General features: G+C 38.3%; 2 protein-coding genes across 3 annotated transcripts; one reads left to right on the top strand and one right to left on the bottom strand.

Moving 5' to 3' along the window:
- Positions 1 to 616: 616 nt before the first annotated feature.
- Positions 617 to 1,537, bottom strand: LOC143891936 (uncharacterized). The gene has a single exon (XM_077396428.1). The coding sequence runs from the start codon at positions 1,535 to 1,537 to the stop codon at positions 617 to 619; it is 921 nt and encodes a 306-aa protein (XP_077252543.1).
- Positions 1,538 to 6,554: 5,017 nt separating this feature from the next.
- Positions 6,555 to 19,206, top strand: EMB2761 (threonyl-tRNA synthetase, putative / threonine-tRNA ligase). 2 transcript variants are annotated; one of them, XM_077355028.1, is made up of 8 exons: positions 6,555 to 6,951; positions 8,643 to 8,789; positions 8,924 to 9,071; positions 9,357 to 9,610; positions 10,130 to 10,507; positions 15,183 to 15,491; positions 16,403 to 16,603; positions 18,797 to 19,206. In XM_077355028.1, the coding sequence occupies exons 1-8, from the start codon at positions 6,631 to 6,633 to the stop codon at positions 19,055 to 19,057; spliced, it is 2,019 nt and encodes a 672-aa protein (XP_077211143.1). In that variant the 5' UTR covers positions 6,555 to 6,630; the 3' UTR covers positions 19,058 to 19,206. The 2 variants fall into 2 exon arrangements, with proteins under 2 accessions (XP_077211143.1, XP_077211144.1); XM_077355029.1 differs by lacking the exon at positions 6,555 to 6,951 and having other exon boundaries at positions 8,649 to 8,789; positions 8,892 to 9,071.
- Positions 19,207 to 19,710: the final 504 nt, after the last annotated feature.

The raw sequence follows: 19,710 nt of genomic DNA, 5'->3' as shown, positions 1-19,710 counted from the left end.
CTTGGCAAATGAAAAGGGAAAGCAATGGAAAGCCTGTGAAGTGGGTGTTCTCTTGCCTAGAAAATTGGCTGAAAAGTTACTAAAAGGTTGTAGGAAAGTCAAATCTGGATGTTATGCTAACTGGACTTGGTGAGCTGCTCTTCTGCCTCCAATCTGGCCAAGTACAGGAAATGCCTTGCTTTTTTTTTTTTGACTGATAAGCTGGGGCTAGGCAGACCCCCACCAGAGTACAAAGAAAAAATAAAGAAGAATAACAAAATTACAATTTTGGATACAATGCAGCCTCTCTATCCGAATTTAAACATGAGAGAAGAGACTGAGTACATAACATGGGAGGGATACTATCCTGTTTCCACGGGAAATTGCATTTAGAAAGGATGTCAACTACTGCATTCGCTTCTCACCAACTATGAGAGATTCTCCATTTACTGAATGATTTATGAGTGTCAAGGATATCAGTAATGATTGGCATTTTCCCCCAAGGTTGCTCTGATTTTCCACTGATGATATCAACTGCGAATTTAGAGTCGGACTCTATCCATAGATTTTTTATTTTATTTTCAGATTTGCTGCTTGGATAATGCCTCTGTGAATTGCCATGATCTCCAACTCAGATTTATTCCATACTGCAGTTCACTGAAAACAAAGAGATGAGCATACCACGATCATTTCGAATTACTCCTCCAAGCCCTCCTTCATTGCTTTCAAGAGAAGCATATGTATTCAACTTATATTCCCCATCCAACGGAGGAGTCCAGGAGCAAAATCTTTCCCGGTTGATTTTAATATTGAGCATGTATCCAAAGTGACTGGCGATACTTACAGATAGAGGGTTATCTCTGTCATGAAGTTGAAGCCAATTGATCCTCTCCTTCACATCCTGCAGAATTGCCTTGAGAATCACTGATTTATGACATTTCACATTTTGAAATTGTCTTTCATTTCTTTCCTTCCAAATCCTGTAAATGGTAGATGAGAGGGCTAGTTTCATTGCCGTTGCTGCTTGTCTCATTCCTGTCCAGTTAAGTCGGACCCAATTCTCTTCCTCTTGCAGTGATCTAAAGGGTCTCCTCCGAGTATTGAATCTCCGTAGTATAGACCTCCAAATCCAACTAGTGTATCCGCAGTTCAAAAACAAATGATTGATGGATTCTTGATGAGCTGAACAGAGAATGCATCTGCTGATTATGGATGGAAAGATGTTCTGCATTTTGTCTTTGGTGAGTAATTTGTTTTGGAACACCTTCCATACTACAATGGCATGTTTGGGAATGTGTCCCTTGAACCAGTAGGCCTTTGCCCAGGGGACAATGGGGGATGATTGCCGGATCGCCTCCCAGGCACTTTTGATTGTGAGTCTTCCATCAACAGTAGGCATCCATATTGCTCGATTTTTATCTGCCTTAATGAACAAGCTTCTACTTAGGATTTCCTTCTCAACCTTGAGAGAGTCATTATCCAGGATGATGTGCCAAATCTCATTTCTCCACAGTTCTCCAAGATGTTTAATTCCAGCAAGAGTGCTGGAATTAAACATCTTGTGGAAACAGGATAGTATCCCTAGATTATATTTTAGACCAAGATGATGTGCCAACCTTGAGGGATACTGTCCTGCAAAATGTTCCACAAGAGTTTGATTTGTAAAGCATTGTTTATATGGCCAAGCTTCCTCAGACCAAGTCCCCCTTCAGATTTTGGATGACAGATGTCTACCCGCGCTACTGTATGCATTTTTATTTTGAGCTCTGAACCACTCCAAATGAAGTCGCAGAGAAGTTTTTCGATTTTTTCCAAGATCCCTTTGGGAAGGTTGAAAGTAGAGGCCCAGTAGATTTGAAAGGAAGAGAGGACACTCTTACAGTAGATGCCTTGTTGACCGCCCATAAAGGCAACATAAAATTTCTTCTTCGCCATTTGTGTTCACCAGTATATATGCATAGATAGATTATATATTACCAACATACAAGCAATACATGCAAAATATGTCAGAAAAAATCATAACATTAAACAAATCTAAATGAAATTAAAACCATGCTGTCACAAATGAAAGCCTAGCTGATGGATTTGGCTATCGTCCATGAAATCCAAGCACTAAGTTCCTCTTCGCCGTACATCATGAATATGCGGGCTTCTGTCGGATGGTTGCTTAGGTATTGCACTGCCCTCAGCTTTACATTATGGCTGAAACCACCAAGCCCTCATACTGCGTTACAAAGCTCATCCAGATCCTCAAAGTCATACATTTTATCTATCGTTGATGCCATACGCGTGATTTAAGTCATCGCCTTCTCTATAGTCTCCACAATTGTGCATTCCTATTGCTTTTTTTAGCGTCGACTCGTACCCGTGTGGTGCCTCGTAACGTCGTGCTGCCCTCTGGCATAGGGTATGGTGGCACCGATTCCTGTGCGGACATTGGAGTTTCTTCATTACAGTTATTCGAAAAGTTGTCCAAACTGACTGGCTGAGAAGGCATGCTACTATCAATACTGGTGGTAATGGACCCTCGTGACCGGCTCCACTGCCCGGTCACGCATACTCCCATCACTCTCATTGTGTGCTATAATGTGTAAGAAAATAGCAACCTGCTCCTAAACGTTACAGTGAATCGTGTCTTCGAGGGTACTGCTTTGTCTGAACATGTTATCAAATTGACTGAAGCAAGAGATGTTGATCCGTAGAAAGTGCTGACAATGTCCATCCGAGAGGGTCACCTGACTGATGAACGAATAATGTGTGAAGCAATTGCTTTCATATGTAGGACAGTGAGGCATCCTACCAGTTACATCCTAATGGTAATTAAGTCCACAGGCTCAATCAGTAAGTCGATATTGTCCTAAGCAAGCACAGAAATTGCCAGATATACTAGCACCCATTATTTGCAGGATTTTGGGCGAAGGAAACTACTCTGCCACGTCAGCCTAGTGGAAAGAGAACAAAACTTGGCTTCAGAACAGTTTGGAGAAAGTTCCCCCGGTACCCTCTAATAGCAGGGTGTGTGGAAATATCAAATCCGTGGCTACTTTTTATTTTCAAAAAGATTTGATATTTCCACACCCCTTACTATTACAATATTAGCAAGGGGTTTGGAGGAACTTCCTCCAGTTAGCCAAGTTTTGTTCGTCGAAAGACAGGTCATTTTCCATTTTAGGTGAAGTGCGACACCTGAATGGTGGAAAGTAACTTTCCATCGAAAAATTCTCTCCAAAGGAAAGTCCTTTCCACCAAAATTTAGTAACCAAACACACCCTTATTCTCTCTCCCAATTTGCCGACCTTCTCAACACATGCCACATGTGCATGATGATTAGGACCATTAATTAATGGTCAAAACTAGTTTGTTTGGAGCTCGCGGGTCCACACTAAAAATGATCCCAATCGTCAATGAATAAACACCCAAAAAAAAGAAGGAAATGATAAATCCGCCCCCTTTTTCATACGGGCCAGCCAATTCTAGTGTTAGTGGCAATCAGGCCCATTGAATCCTTCCCAAGTAAAGTAAATCAACCACTCTGCAGTCATAGATACACCGGAGGTGGCTGTCCCAAGTGAAAAAAAAGGGCTGATATGTCACTTCCCAGGTTCCCAGAAACCAAAATTGGTTCATTAAAATTTGTTGTCCTTTTTTTTTATGGTAGGTAAGATAGGGTTAGGCAAGACCCCGACCAGATATCATTAATGATAAAAGGAGTACAACTAGGGGGGCTTAAAAAGCAGCCAAAAGGGAACATGCTCCAAATACAAAAGGCCTAAAGCATAGGAATTATAATCGGGAGAACAAACAACCTGATGCATCATTAAAAATGATATCGGCAAGCGGGGAAGGGATGAGATAAAGAGGAATATCTTCCCCCTTGCACACACAATCTACTTTAGATAGAAAATCTGCCGCAGCATTAGCTTCCCTCCAAACGTAAGACACCTTTCATTTTCTGAACTTAATTTGTTGTCGTTATTGAGCATATCAGATATTTCTATGGCACGAGAGTTGTAATTGATATCTACACTCCTTTTTTTCAATAATGCCGTCCACTGGTCCACTCGCTCAACTTTTAAAAAAAAGTTGTCACAATACCCAGGATACTTTCTACGTGAAACAATACAGAAAGTTGATTAAAAGATTATGGAGTGCCATTATTATCAAGACACCCGGAGGTACCTTTGATTCTAATGGGACCGTGACACAGACAACAAAAAGTAGGATATCTACATATACGACCGAGTACCAGCCTAATTAAGATTCTACTGTATTGTAACACCACCATAGGATGATCGAAACCGTCCATTTGATTGGCCACAATGTAAATACGTTGGCCGCTAAAATCATTTTCATATGATGAATCCAACCCTCCCATCTATAGAGGTTTCCATAACATGCATTTCCTCTATAGGTCGTAGGTTTAGGATCATCATATGGAAATGATTTTCTGGGCACAACCTATTTACATTGTGACTCATCAAAATGGATGGTTTGGATCATCCTATGGAGTAAGCCGTAGAGTGGTTTTTTTTTTTTTTTTTTTTTTTGAAAAACACTGGACTATACGAGCTTACACCATACATAGGTGGATCTGATCCGAATTATGTCGGTCAACGGCCCTAATTTCAAGTCCTACTTCTTTCCTTTTCATATGATAATTTGGTTTTGAAAGCTTGAGAATAATTGTTAGGGATTGGGAGAGACCCATGATATAATAAACTGTAACATAAACACCTTCGATTAATTAAAGAACATTGCTCTAGCATTAGAATCAAATATATGATTAGAGCTTACCTATGTTTTGTCTATGGATGTTATGATATGAACACCCTCCTGTACTCTCTTTTAATTAGCCTTTGAGAGCTTCTTAGGTAAGTACAAGCTGATTTTGTGCAATTATTAAAATATTGTAGTGCCAACATCAACATCAGAAGCCTACAGTAGTCTATATGTATAGCAGCATAGAAATTCCTATTTTTTTAAAAATTCCATCAATCTATCTCCTTGATTCTTTCTGTTCGTATCTTTGCATCGATGAAATCTCTTTCCCAGATGACCCAGCTGTGAAACCAAAAATCCCTTTCATGCCCCCCACTCTGTCACTCTTCCTCTTCTCATGTGCCATCTCTTTTATATACAGCGGTCACCCTCGCATGGCAAGCATGACACTCCAAAGCGAAACCAACTTTACAGTTGAAATTTGAGAGATCTCCTTTTCATAATGTACGCATGTCAAGTCCACTTCCCTTGTCATTGGACAAACTGGGCTCCTTTTCATTTCCAAAGTCACATGCCTTGCCACACATTCAAGACATCTTTCCATCTACCTTACTTCCTTTTTCTCTTTACTAGTGTCTTGTCATCGTATGATCTTCACTCTCATTTTTCACAAGCCTGTGAACACAAATTTGAGAGAAAGAAAACAAAATGTCAAAATCAACCTCATTATATGGTGACTGTTAATTAAGTAGAAAAAGTTGAGGAGGATGGCTCAATTATATGGTGAAGGAAATAAAGTCCCTTCAAACAACTTCATGATCTCCCTCAACATAATTCATCTTAGATTTGTGAGGACGAGGAATCATTCACTGCCCATATGAATGATTCATCACCTTGAATAACCAATCACTTTTTAAGTGACTTGAAAGTTGAAACTAGATCTGTGTGGACTCATGAAGGCGTGATGAGTCCTTCTGCTGTTCAATGAGAATTATATCTCTGCTTAGGTTTCAATTTGTCATCTTCATTGAATAAGAATGGTAAAAACCCATACTAGCTTTTATAAAAATTATAAAAACATCATTTATTGAATGACAATTTTTACATTATTCTACCTCCATACGAACTTATTTATTGGGATTGAACCTCTAGATTATTCATTTACTAACTGTAGCACTCTAATAGATGCCTGGGTTTTAATTTGGGAAATGGTTAAGTTGCTTGTGATATTGACTGTCTTGCCCGCTTGTAGGGTTCGCTCTGTAGGTGTGCGGGCGTGACAATATATTAGCTATATACTATATAGATCTGATTCTAGGGGTCACCTCCGGTCTGGTTGAGGGCAACCCTAGCCCAACCCAAGATAGCATTCCCTCAACCCTAACACAACCCAACACGAGCCTTGGGGTTGTGGATGGTGAATCCTAACCCAACCTGCGTCTAAATCTCTCAACCCTAACCCGACCCATCTAACCCATCTAACCCGAAATCAGACCGGGTTGACTCGGGTTGGGTTCCAGCTCACCTAGGGGCATATAGAAAAAAAAAAAAACACAAAATCCAAATAAATTAATTAGAGGACGGAGGTCAAATTCAGGTTGGGTTGCCAAGGCCTCAACAACTAACGCAACCCAAAATTAAATGGGGTTGGCTTTTCCCAACCCAACCTGAGGAAATGCCAACCCAACCCCAGCCAAAATCGGATTGAACCAGTCGGGTTCAGCCTGACCCAAGTTGCACCCTTGAATTGATTGGTGGCCCATACAAACCATGAACTTGAACAAGATTAGAGCGGGCTACTAAATTTGGTAGCCCTGAGAAGCACCAGCAGCTTGGCACCAGATAAGTAAAACTCAAAACTCCACCACACATCCCGCCACATTTTTGCCCAGCAGACAGAAGAATGAATCATTTTTGGAGAGCTCGAGAGAGATGATCCTACTCCAGAGACTAGTCTCCTCTCCTCCTCTCATATCTTCCTCTCTCCTTAGACTCCCAAACCCTAATCCCCTTCCAAAACCGCACCCTTACCCTTTTAAAACTCTCTTCTCGATCTCCAGAAGAAAAACATCTGCTACCGGAGCTAGGGTTAGGGTTTCTGCAGACCGAAGCAAAGGGATCTCGACCTCTGCTTCTTCCCTCTCCGTTGTTGAAACGAAGGAAACTGTCACAAATGAAGATTCCTTGGCCGAGGAGAGGGTCATTCTACCCACCAATGATTCCTCTGAAAAATTGCTTCGGATTCGCCACACGGTAATGGGTTTTGAAAGGAAAAATATTTCCAAAATTTCCAACTTTTTTTGCATATGAAAAAACCCAAATGTTTTGAGCTTACTTGGTTTGAGGGGTTGGTAAGGCTCTTGCGATTTCTGTAGTTTGGTTTGAATGTTGTGAGAATTTCCTGAATTTCGTAAATAGGAAATTTGACCTTGTCGAATGAATTGATTTTAAGGTGTTTTGAAGATTGAATTTGAATATGAATCAGTATAAACAGCTCTCGATGCCGCAATCAGGAAGAAATGTTTTATCTATTTATTATTTTCTTGGTATTGTTCACGACTGTTTGCGTATACATATTTGCCTAGGGACCCAAATTTCCTATGGTTTCATGATCCTAACTGGGCGTTCAAGTCCTTGAAAATGGTCAGTTAAACAAATGTAGGCTGTGGTCCACATTCAGTGGTTGACAGAGCAATTGGTTGGATGTATATGTAATTTCAATGTAGTGAGTTTTTGAGATAATAGCATCCCAAGGTAGGCTTACTTGGAGGAAAGTACAGATGGTTGATGAACATCCAGTTGTACAATGGGATAGGCATTCAATGTATTGAAATGATGCACGTTTGTCACATGTTGTATTGGATCAATCTTCTTTAATGTAGTTCTATTTATATGGATATATTTTTGTGTAAGAAGTGTACATACACACACAGACATGGTTGCACAGTTTTTTCCTTTTCTTTTGTAGGGATTCCATGTGAAATTTTGATTTATTAGGGGTCACGCATAGAAACATGTCTTCTTTGTTTCTTTCAATAGGGAACATTTGATTCGTCATCATGATTTCAAGAAAAAAGAAAAATGCAGAGATAAATCACAGTGGAGCACCCGATTCGAGATTAATTACAAAATATTTCTCCCAAAGGATTCTTTCGAAAACACAATTCAGTACATGGCATCTCAACGCCATGGGGTATTTTTCTCTATTTTCTACAGCATGTCTTTTGAATCAACTCCATTCCTGATACTTTTTTTATGTGAATGCTGCGGTTTTCTCTATACCTTATCAATGCACCATTCATAATGATATTCGTAGGGTTGGGAGTGGTAATAGTAATAACTCTGGTTTATGTAGTAGCAATGGAAGAATATAGTCATCCATCATTTCTAACATATATATATTTCTGTGGTGTTAACCAATGTTTTAAATTTCGACCGAAATCCGAAATTTCGGGTTTCGGTGGAGACCGAAACTGAAAGTGGGTAAAGTCGAAACGTTACAAAATTTAGATCCCCTGAAATTTCGTTTCCCCCGAAAATTCGGGCCGAATTAAGGAATATCTCCAAAAAATCAGTAATTTATTGATTATTTAATATTATCCCGAAATTTCGAGGATTTCGTCGAAATTTGATACCGCCTAAAATATTGCTTTATTTAACTTCGACAGATTTCGCTGAAATTTCAGAATTTCGGCTTAAATTTCGGTTTCGGTGAGGACCGAAACGCATTCCGAAACCGAAATTTAAAACCTTGGTGTTAACCCACAATTTCAGTCACTCATAGAACACCGACATTTTTTATTTGGTCCAGTTTTTCCATTTTCTGTTAAATCCTTCATCATACGTTGATTCCATTACCAATAACATTTTTGTACTCCACTTTATTCATTATCTATTTAGATTTATCTATCTGTTTTGACTAGCAAGTTTTGCCATGATTGCAGTGCGCACATGTAATGGCCATGGCTGTTCAGAAACTCTACCCCAATTCTAAAGTGACAATAGGTCCCTGGATAGAGACTGGGTTTTATTATGACTTTGATATGGAACCCTTAACAGACAGAGACCTCAAGAGGATTAAAAAGGAGATGGTGAGAAACACAATTCTTTAGATATTTTTCATTCTGTTCTTCTGAAGTAAGGTCAGTTGTTGCATTTAACTTGGAAACGTATTCATTAGTTTATGGTTTCAGGGTACGGAATTTATTTCTTACATCGTCTGTAGGATCGTATCATCAGCCGAAATTTACCATTAGTAAGGGAAGAAGTTTCCAGAGATGAAGCTCAAAAAAGAATAATGGAAATCAATGAACCATACAAATTGGAGATTTTGGAAAGCATCAAGGAGGATTCTATCACCATCTACCATATTGGTTAGTAACTATTTTGTTCACCTTATTTATTTACTTCAATCCCTCCTAATTCAGTTTGTGATTTATAGTTTGCATTCCTTGAAGTTTACTTTCTATTTTCTAGAATCATCTAGAACATTGTGTGGCTCTCTTTAGTTGATATGTGCCCCAACACTTCAATTTAAGAAGAGAATGAGTTGCATTTAGATGTTTTTTTAGAGAAAGAATTCTTCTTTGGCAGGCCATTGCAGCCAAAATGACTTCTCTCTCATCCATTCTCTAACAACGCTTCCCTGTTTCACACAGGAAATGAATGGTGGGATCTTTGTGCGGGACCACATGTTGAATTTACTGGAAATATAAACAAGAATGCTGTTGACCTTGAATCTGTTGCCGGGGCCTACTGGAGAGGAGATGAAAAAAATCCAATGCTGCAGAGAATCTATGGTACAGCTTGGGAGACCGAAGAACAGTTGAAAGCCTACCTTCACTTTAAAGAGGAGGCAAAACGTCGTGATCATAGACGCCTGGGTCAAGATCTTGATCTGTTTTCTATACAGGTGCCAGATAATGTTACTTGAAGGATGGGTTGATTATTTTCCAAGAAAGTTAGTTCCATGTTTCTCTTATGTGAAATGTGTGCAGGCCCCATTATTCTATGTGCCACAATAAATATCGGGAGATGATTTTTTCACATCCCCTGTAGGATTATGCGCCCCCCTATTAACAAAACCCATGTTATCTTTCTCTCTTACCTCACATTAATGAATCTCTCAGGCTAACACTGTATTTTCTTTCTTTTTCTATTTTCCATGTTTATGACCTGCAATACTGTAACACATTTTTTTATAGATTTATTTGTGGTTCATCTTATATCCCGGTGTTTGTCTGAATTCCTTCATCTCTATTTTGACAAGTGTCTGTCCAGATACACCCACATTCAGATACTGACATTGTTTTTGCGGGCTCTGAGCACTGTCTATCTGTTCCATCGTTTTGTCTCTCCTGCACTCCTCGCGTTTTGGTGTTTTAAATGTTTGGTTAGTATTGCTCTTAGGCTTCTTGTGAACCATTTGCAGGATGAAGCAGGTGGGGGGTTAGTGTTTTGGCATCCAAAAGGAGCCATTGTCAGGCATCTTATTGAAGACTCATGGAAAAAAATTCATTTACAACATGGTTATGAACTGCTGTACACTCCTCATGTGGCAAAGGCAGATCTCTGGAAGATCAGTGGTCACCTGGATTTCTACAAGGAAAATATGTATGATCAAATCAAAATTGAGGATGAACTCTATCAACTTCGACCCATGAATTGCCCTTACCACATCCTGGTGTACAAACGGAAGCTGAATTCATATAGAGATTTTCCTATTAGAGTTGCTGAGCTAGGAACAGTATATAGATATGAGTTATCTGGAAGCTTACATGGCCTTTTTCGTGTAAGGGGTTTCACTCAGGTATGTTATCTGTCTTACGTTTTGCAGTTTTGTATTGGAAAAGTTGATGCCTTATTTGGTTGGTTGCATTTGCTATTTACTATACTCCTTTTTTGATGCTTCAGCATATTATTTATATTTAAATCACCATTCATAATAAAAATCTTTTATATATATCTCGGTGTGAATCCTTGAAAGATTTTTCATTTTTGCTCTGTAAGTTTTTTTTTTTTTCTATTATTTTGTTTGACCCTTGATGCATTTCAAGCTGCAAATTCACCATGGAACCGTCTTATTATATGGGTCTTTTTGGTGCATGTAGTTGGGATTAACGTATACATTATTTTCTCTCCCAGATATCAATCATGTGTGTATTATTTTCTTATATATTACCAAATTTGACCCTTGTTGCATTTCAAGCTGCAAATTCACCATTGAACTGTCTTATTATATAGATGTTTTAGGTGCTTGTAGTTGGGATTTAATCCTGTAAATAAATCAAGAGAAGAGGAACACATAGAGAAGAAGAAAGGAGAAAAGGAAGGGGAAAGAGTTTGCGGGTTTCAAAGTTAAACTTCCTGAGTCGCACAAGATAGACTCTAACTTGGGTTTGACAACCTTTAGTTAAATCGTCTGCAAGTTGATCTCCACTCTTCACAAATGGCAAATAAATCTCCTTAGAAGAAACTCTCTCTCTCTCTCTCTCTCTCTCTCTCTCTCTCTCTCTCTCACACACACACACACACACACACACACACACACAAAATGCCCGTCAGTGTCTATGCTTGGTGCATCATGCTCACCTAGAATATGAGCTATATTAATAGCAGCTTTATTGTTGCATTAAAGCCGCATGAGTCTTTTCGCCTTCACTCGCATATTATATAGAAGAATCCTTATATTCACCTTCAACACGATCTACACACAACCAGTTATTTCTACCCCAGGAAACTACATTACCTTTCACTAAGGCATAATAATTAGTAGTAGAACATTTATTATCTATAGAGTCTTTTCAGTTATCATCAAGGTTTTAAATTTCGGTTTCGGTTTCAATCGGCACGGAGATAGAAACATTTTAGTTTCGGTGGAAATCTTTTAAAATCACGGAAACATATGAAAACATATGCAAATGACAAAATTTTAAGATGAAACTTTGGAAAATGCTAGAATAAGCAGAAATACATACTTAGAAACCATCACATAAGCAAGAAAGACATCCATAATGGCCTAACCACATCTAACTCCTAGCGACATGCATTGTTGCACATGTATGGAACAATAAAGTCATTAAAAAAAAGTATAATGTAATGAAGTATAAGAAAGTACAATGACTAGTCTCCCCTCTAAGGACCCCAATTCTGTGTAAATACCACATAGAGTTATGGGTTATTATTGGTTTCATGTCGATCTGCCACCCCAAGCATAAGATATGGTTACTTTGCTATGTAGTTTAATGATGTTGCCTACCAAATATCATTCTCTACTAGGAGAAGTGACTTGGATAGAAGAATCTGGAGGTGGGAGTCCTCGGGTTAAAATCATTGTCAATCAGTAGAGTCTGCTCAGTTAGCATCAAGGTTTTAAATTTCGGTTTCGGTTTCAATCGGCACGGAGATAGAAACATTTTAGTTTCGGTGAAAATCTTTTAAAATCACGAAAACATATGAAAACATATGCAAATGACAAAATTTTAAGATGAAACTTTGGAAAATGCTAGAAGAAGCAGAAATACATACTTAGAAACCATCACATAAGCAAGAAAGACATCCATAATGGCCTAACCACATCTAACTCCTAGCGACATGCATTGTTGCACATGTATGGAACAATAAAGTCATTAAAAAAAAGTATAATGTAATGAAGTATAAGAAAGTACAATGACTAGTCTCCCCTCTAAGGACCCCAATTCTGTGTAAATACCACATAGAGTTATGGGTTATTATTGGTTTCATGTCGATCTGCCACCCCAAGCATAAGATATGGTTACTTTGCTATGTAGTTTAATGATGTTGCCTACCAAATATCATTCTCTACTAGGAGAAGTGACTTGGATAGAAGAATCTCGAGGTGGGAGTCCTCGGGTAAAATCATTGTCAATCAGTGTGCTTTATGTATCAAGGATCCCGAGTCCGTTGACCATCTTTTGATTGACTGTAGGTTTATGCAGGATATCCGGTACTATGTTTCTTATATTTTTGGAGTTAGTTGGGTTCATCGGGGACAAATAGGTGATCCTTTTTTAGATTGGAAATTCGCCCGTAGCACTGGCACTAGAATACTTTGGAATCTTATGTTTGTTGTTATGTTATGGTTGTTATGAAAGGAAAGGAGTAGGAGAGTCTTCAAATGCATGTGTCTAGCAAGCACAAAGCCTTCAAAAGCAAATTCTATCTTTGGTCATCCAATGGGCATCGAGTCTTCTCATTTTTAGGGATTACTCGATGTCTACCTTCTACATGTCTTGGGAGGAGATTCTGTCTTGCTGTTGTATGGAGTGCCCTAGCCCAAGGTGAGATCCCTCTCTAAGTTTTTTAAACTTGAGTTTTGACGGCTGGAGTAGTGGTAACCCGAGTCTTGTCGGCACTGAACATCTTTTGAGGAGCAGTCACAATTAATATCTCTAACTTTTTTAAAATATCGCGATTATAACACGACGGTTCGGTAAAACGACAAAATCCCAATATAATCTTGATATTTTAAAAAAGTATCGTGATATTTTCTATAGGATTCATTTCATGGAAGAGTGCCAAGGTTTTTCGGTCGGCTGCCAACCTGATGCCAACCCTCCTTCTTTATCCTGGCTTGGGACAGGCTGTGAAAAACACAGGTGGAGTTACCATAGTAGTGTAAGGAGGCGGGACGAGGATGTAGTAAATATGACTGGACAGTAGGTACCTAAGAGGGATATCTTTCGCTATCTTGGTTCAATTCAACATAAGGAAGGAGAGATTGAAGAGGATGTTAACCATAGAATAAGAGTAGGTTGGTTGAAGTGGAAGCTTGCCTCAGGAGTTCTGTGCAACTGTAAAATCCCTACCAAGTTTAAGGGAAAGTTTTATAAGACAGCTGTGAGGCCAGCCATGCTATACGGCTCAGAATGTTGGGCTACCAAGAAGCAGCATGTGCATAAGATGAGTGTAGCGGAGATGCGAATGCTTAGATGGATGTGCGGCCACACAAGGCTAGATAGAATTAAAAATGAAGACATTCGTAAAAAGGTGGGGGTGGCTCCAATTGAGGAGAAGATGAGAGAGCACCGCTTAAGATGGTTTGGATATATCCAATGTAGGCCTTTGAATGCTCCGGTGAGAAGAGGCTACTCGTGCCAAATTGATGGATAGAAACATTGAGGAAAGACTTATAGCTCGGAACATAACAGTGAACATGACCTTGGATAGGATAGAATGGAAGAAAATGATCCACGTAGAAGAACCCAACTAGAACCAGGATTAGAGCCGGGTAGATTCCTTTTACCTTCTTAATGATTTTTTTCTAAAGGATTCATTTAGCCGACCCCAACTAGTTTGGGATGAAGGCTTTGTTGAGTTGAGTTGAGTTGAGTATCGTGATATTTTCATTTTTATCATTTATTGGGAAAATTAAGGTATTATTTTATATTTTTCTTAAATTATACATTTTCATACATTTTAAATATTCTATTTTTTCCCGATATAAACCCAGAAGTAATAAAAAAAAGTTTAAAATCTCCTGAGATATGCACTTCCCGATAAATTCCTGAGGCAAATATTTGTGACTACGCTGAGGAGTTTTGATAGAGAGATCAGGTGGGCTTTCTTGGGCCCAGTTGACGAGAAAGACTCTAATGAGGCTGAATTACAGGCTTTTCGCTTCGGGATTTGGTTAGTAGATTGTGCTCAGTTAGATCATTTAATTGTTTAGGGAGACTCAATGTTGTCAGATGAGTGAGAGACAGTACCGGTTATCATTATAGATTAGCCGATGCCATTGTCGAGATCCAAGATTTGATTGAGGTGCATGGCATATTGGCATCGATATTCGGCACGTCTGGTGTTCGACTAACTATCATGCCAATCCGCTTGCCCCTTAAGGGTGGACAGTGATGAGATTTTGACTTTTGTTTCTCTTCCTCCTCGACAACTCAGTAACTTTTTTTTTTCCGGCTATCTTTGTTTTTTCTCTTTATGGTTTGAGACCTTGGTCTCTTTTTTTCTTTTAATGAATTAGCCATTCAAAAATAAAATGTTTTCATCATAATCTATTTTAATTTTGCAATCTGTTTAAAATAGACATATCTGAGAGGGGCTTAAAATAGATATATTCGAGAGGTTTCCACATATGCTTGTTCTTGAATGGAATATTCAGTTCATTGCATGCTCAGTTTATCTTATTCTGTTTGACTTTTTTACATGGCTTGTAATGCACATATGTTGGTGGTATCAGCCAGTTTTGTGGTCCTTCACATGGAAATGTGATGAAAGTAGGACTTCTATCACCCCCATGTTTGTCATAAATTTTGGATACGTGACTCACATTTAAGGTGACCCATCGTCTTTACATTAATTGCGGTTTGCATGGTTACAAGGCTTCAAAAACTGTTAAGTAACTTAAATTCTTAATTTTCACAAAAAAGAAAAACTTAAATTCTTGACACCTGGTTATATGCAGAATATATTGTGGTTACGGAAACTCATACCTTGTATTCCTTTCGCAGGATGATGCACACATATTTTGTTTAGATGATCAGCTCAAGGATGAAATCAGAGGCGTCTTGGATCTAACTGAAGAAATATTATTGCAGTTTGGTTTTAGAAAGTATGAAGTAAACCTTTCTACAAAACCGGAGAAAGCTGTGGGTAGTGATGATATTTGGGAAAAAGCAACCACCGCCCTTAAGGATGCTTTGGATGATAAAGGTTGGGTGTACCAAATTGATGAAGGTGGTGGTGCTTTTTATGGTCCAAAGATTGATCTCAAGATTGAAGATGCTCTTGGAAGAAAATGGCAGTGCTCAACTGCGCAGGCAAGTTATACTTCCGTACAAGGGGACTCTACTAACTGATTCCGAGAATTAAACCTCATAAAATCAGTTACTATTCAAAAAAAAAAAAATATCTTATTCCTCGTCACTTCACTTTTCTGTTCCTTTGTGCTCTGATGTACAATGTAGAAAAGAAAAGTTTAATCTTGTGAACTTAGCTGGCTGGTCAGAATGTCAAATATTTTATGCCATTATGATGTCTTAGCTTTAACCAAGGCCAGTTAAATTATGTCGGTTTCTTTCCTTGATCTTCCAAAATTTCCAAGTTTTTCTTCAACGGCCATGTTTCTTGTTTCTAGAGCCCATCTGGTTCTCTTAGCACAACCTGGTCATAGTTTCAAATTTGTTAAGGTCAATTAATTAGTATTTGTTTCACTCATAGTTTCAAAACTCTCATCCATCATCCTGGACTACCCCTATTCGACTCCATTTTTCCTTGGTTGCGTGCTTGTCCGAGCCCGTGTTTTGCCCTACAAAGTCAATCATAACTCCTTTGACTTTCCCGAGAGTTATAACAGTGTCAGTTGAGTACTCAGTTGCGTCAACCGAGTACTCGACTGCGTTTTGCTGGGTCGATCAAGATTTGCTTTAGCCGAGTTCTGACCCGCATCCCCGTTTTAAGACTCTGGTTTCACTTCAGCGTGGAATATCAAGTTTGCTTCCTATCTTAAGTGCATATCTTTGTACATGTGCATGCATGCATGCATACATACATACATGCATGCACATTTGTAATTTTTCAGCTTATTCTGAAAACATGACATCATTTTGTAATTTTTAAGTTTATTCTTAACACGGCATCAATTATTGATATGCACATTTCAAACCTTGTTCTACAATAAATGCATGGTTATCATGTTATACTAATGATGCCCCTTGTGTGTTAACAACAGGTTGATTTCAATTTACCGCAGCGGTTTGACATTTTTTATATTGATTCAAACTCAGAGAAAAAGCGGCCTATTATGATCCATAGGGCAGTTCTTGGATCCTTGGAGCGCTTTTTCGGGGTTCTCATAGAACACTATGCAGGCGATTTTCCTTTATGGATTTCACCAATCCAGGCTCGTATATTACCAGTCACAGATACCGAGGTGCATGTTTCCTCCCTGTTTTTTACTTTTATTCTTGCAGTTGTATCTTTCTTATTGTTTTATAAGTGAGAAATCAATGTTTTTATAGAATTAATATAAATAATATTACAGTGGAAAACTGTTTCTGTGCTCGAGTGCAGAAAACCGGGGTGGGCCCACATCTTTTTGGGGATCGAAAGCATTCATTTGATGGGCCCTATCATAGATAGGGTGTGTACCAAAAATCAGTTCCATTGGATCATCTTAGAATGTCCATTTGTGGAGGGAAAAAATGGGCAGAAACTGTTTGTCCACGATCTGCCCATTTTTTCCCTCCACAAATGGAAGGGTTAGGATGATCCAATGTAGCTGATTTTTTGTGGACACCCTATCTATGTAGGGCACATCAAATGAATGCTTTGGATCCCCCAAAAAATGTGGGTCCACCCTGTTTCTGCACTCGAGCACAGGAACAATAAGCCCATATTACAGAAGTAAATTGGGACTGTACCTTCCGTTGGGGTACAATGATTCTCAGAAATCTCTCATAGAGGCTCCGTTTCTTTCGACATAAAATGGATGTAAAAATAAATTTTATGCTCATTTTAAAGTGTGCTCATTTTACGGAGTGAGGGAAATAAAAACCGAGAAACAAATTAGATTCAATGTGTATGGAATTTCAACACGTGAACTGTAATCATCAAAAATTGATATCGAGCTCCACCTATTGGGGTACAATGATTTGCAGAAATCTGTTTCATAGAGGAAACAAACCCGTTAAACAAATTAGATTAATTGTCTACAGAATTTTAACTTGAAACTAAACTCGTAAAAATTTGATATTGAGCTCTTTCATTTTTCTTCCAAAACCAATCTTTTTCAATACCTTTGGGATGCATCATTCTCAACAAGAGCTATCCTTGATTTGTCATCGCCTTCCACCAAAAAAAAGACCACCTCTATTTTTTATTTTCCAGTCCCCGTTTTCTCGTTAAACCCTATTCTCAATTTTCCTCCCTTGGAATGTTGGTGCAGATCTACTCAATTGATTTTAGCCGATCCTATATTCTAAAAAGAAGTACTTCTAATCCTTGCGGCCCTAGTTTACTAGGAAATTGGAGTTCAGAGGATCTGATGTACTTGGTCCTTACTAAAGTCAGCTAATAGAATAGAACAGCTGGAGTTTAGGGGTTGGGCCTGTAGCTCAATGGTTGCACTTTGTTTCTCAACCTTGAGGTCACAGATCCCAGCTTACCTACGCCCCCACCATAAAAAAAAGAATAGAACAGCCTACTTTTAGTTTTGTAGACCTTACTATATACCTACGTACTTCGTTTGTTCATAATTAGTTACTCATTGCTTGGAAAGACATCAGTAGGGGTATGAGTGTCAGAAGCAGACACAGATATCGAGTGTTAGATTCGGCAAACTTCAAAGTGAAAAGATTCGTGGATTCTCCAATATATTTTAATTAATCTTTAAATTTTAATTTTCTTATAATAATATGGTTATAACTAGTATATTAAATTTTTTAATGAGTTAATCAAATGTAATGTTTATTTTTATATAAAATCTTACTATTAGTATTATGATGGATAAAACAGATAAAAATAGATTTCAAAGTATCACGGAGAATCCGAAGTATTGCAATCCGACACGTGCTCGACACAGAGACTTCACCCACTCAAAAGAATCCGTGTAACATTTTTTTTCCTATTTTGAATGGTAAAAGAATCCGTGTATCAGAGACTATAAAAATGATGATTATGGACATTTATTTTTAGTGGATGTATTTGATCCCAGGCAGATAACCTGTTAAAATCCCCATTGACTGTTGATTAGTACAATACTCTACACGTCCGTTTGTATGCATGTTAAGAAAAAAACAAAGTGTTACAAGTAAAAACAAAGTACAAGTAAATATCATGTTAATTAGAACCTTGGACATGAACATCATAAATCTGTTTTTAGCAGAAGAGAAAAAATAGTAACATACACCTCTTTGAAAGGATCTTTTACTTTATTGTTTCATTTTTTTTTTCCAAATTTGAGTTTTTGGTCATTTAATTTGTGAAGGGATTTGTATTTTTGCTGTTTGACCCAAACCAGCTTGCCTTACCATGCTAGATAAGCTACCTGTCATCTTGGACCTCAGATCATTTAAATTTGGAAACATTGCTTATTTTCCCTTGATATTTGATACGTTTCTTCCAGGTTGAGTACTGCAATGAGGTGATGATGAAACTCAAAGCTCACGGAATCCGAGCTGAGGTTTGCCATGGCGAGCGCCTTCCCAAGCTCATAAGAAATGCAGAGAAGCAAAAGGTGCCATTGATGGCAGTTGTCGGGCCAAAAGAAGTTGAGAGCCAAACGGTAACGGTTAGATCTAGGTTTGGCGGGGAGCTTGGAACTATGAGTGAGGATGATTTTATTGGCAGAATTCTTTTTGCTGTTCAGAGCAGAACATCATTGTAGAAGCTCGTCTTCATTGAATGTTGATAAACTTACATAATATTTGTAGTAATGGTGAGTATACTAAAAAGAATCCGACAATATTTATAGTGATAATTCAAATATTTGTTCACAGTGAAATTAATAAGAAATGAAAGTACAGAGATTGATCCTGTCTTTGGTTTAAGCCTTTACCAAGCCACACCCATTTGCAAGATTTTCATTTTGCTCAATATGCCTTCTGATCTAGGGTTTCACATCTAATCATTTATATATTGACTGAAACCATTGATTGCCACGCCATTTCGAGCTTGATGCATGATACCATGAAAAATAGCAATTCTCATTGAAATGCATTTAATTGCATTTCTCATCTAATTTGTTAATGTTGGATCAGTTAGCCTTGTTGAAGTTCCCATGTCTGCTTTTGCCTCTGTTTCTTTTGCAGGTGGCTTGGCCGTAGGCGTAGGCTGCCTCCAGCAGCAGTACAATGTTCCATGGAAGTTTCTTGCATTTGTTCTAATTCATCTATTTCTTTCCCTTCTGCTTCTCAATAGGGATTATGAACAACTGCGTTGCCATCATCACCTGATAAAAGATAGCTTGATTAATTACACCAGGAAACAATATGTGCAAAAGATGATTCATGCAAAAAATATGATTTGTGATTATGTTTT

The sequence above is a fragment of the Tasmannia lanceolata genome, unplaced genomic scaffold (genome assembly GCF_043159265.1).
Source record: "Tasmannia lanceolata isolate RefF3 unplaced genomic scaffold, GAP_Taslan_0.1 ptg000015l, whole genome shotgun sequence".
Taxonomy (NCBI): Eukaryota; Viridiplantae; Streptophyta; class Magnoliopsida; order Canellales; family Winteraceae; genus Tasmannia; species Tasmannia lanceolata.
Note: the sequence above shows the minus strand (reverse complement) of the source record. Positions and strands in the feature narration are given on the sequence as shown.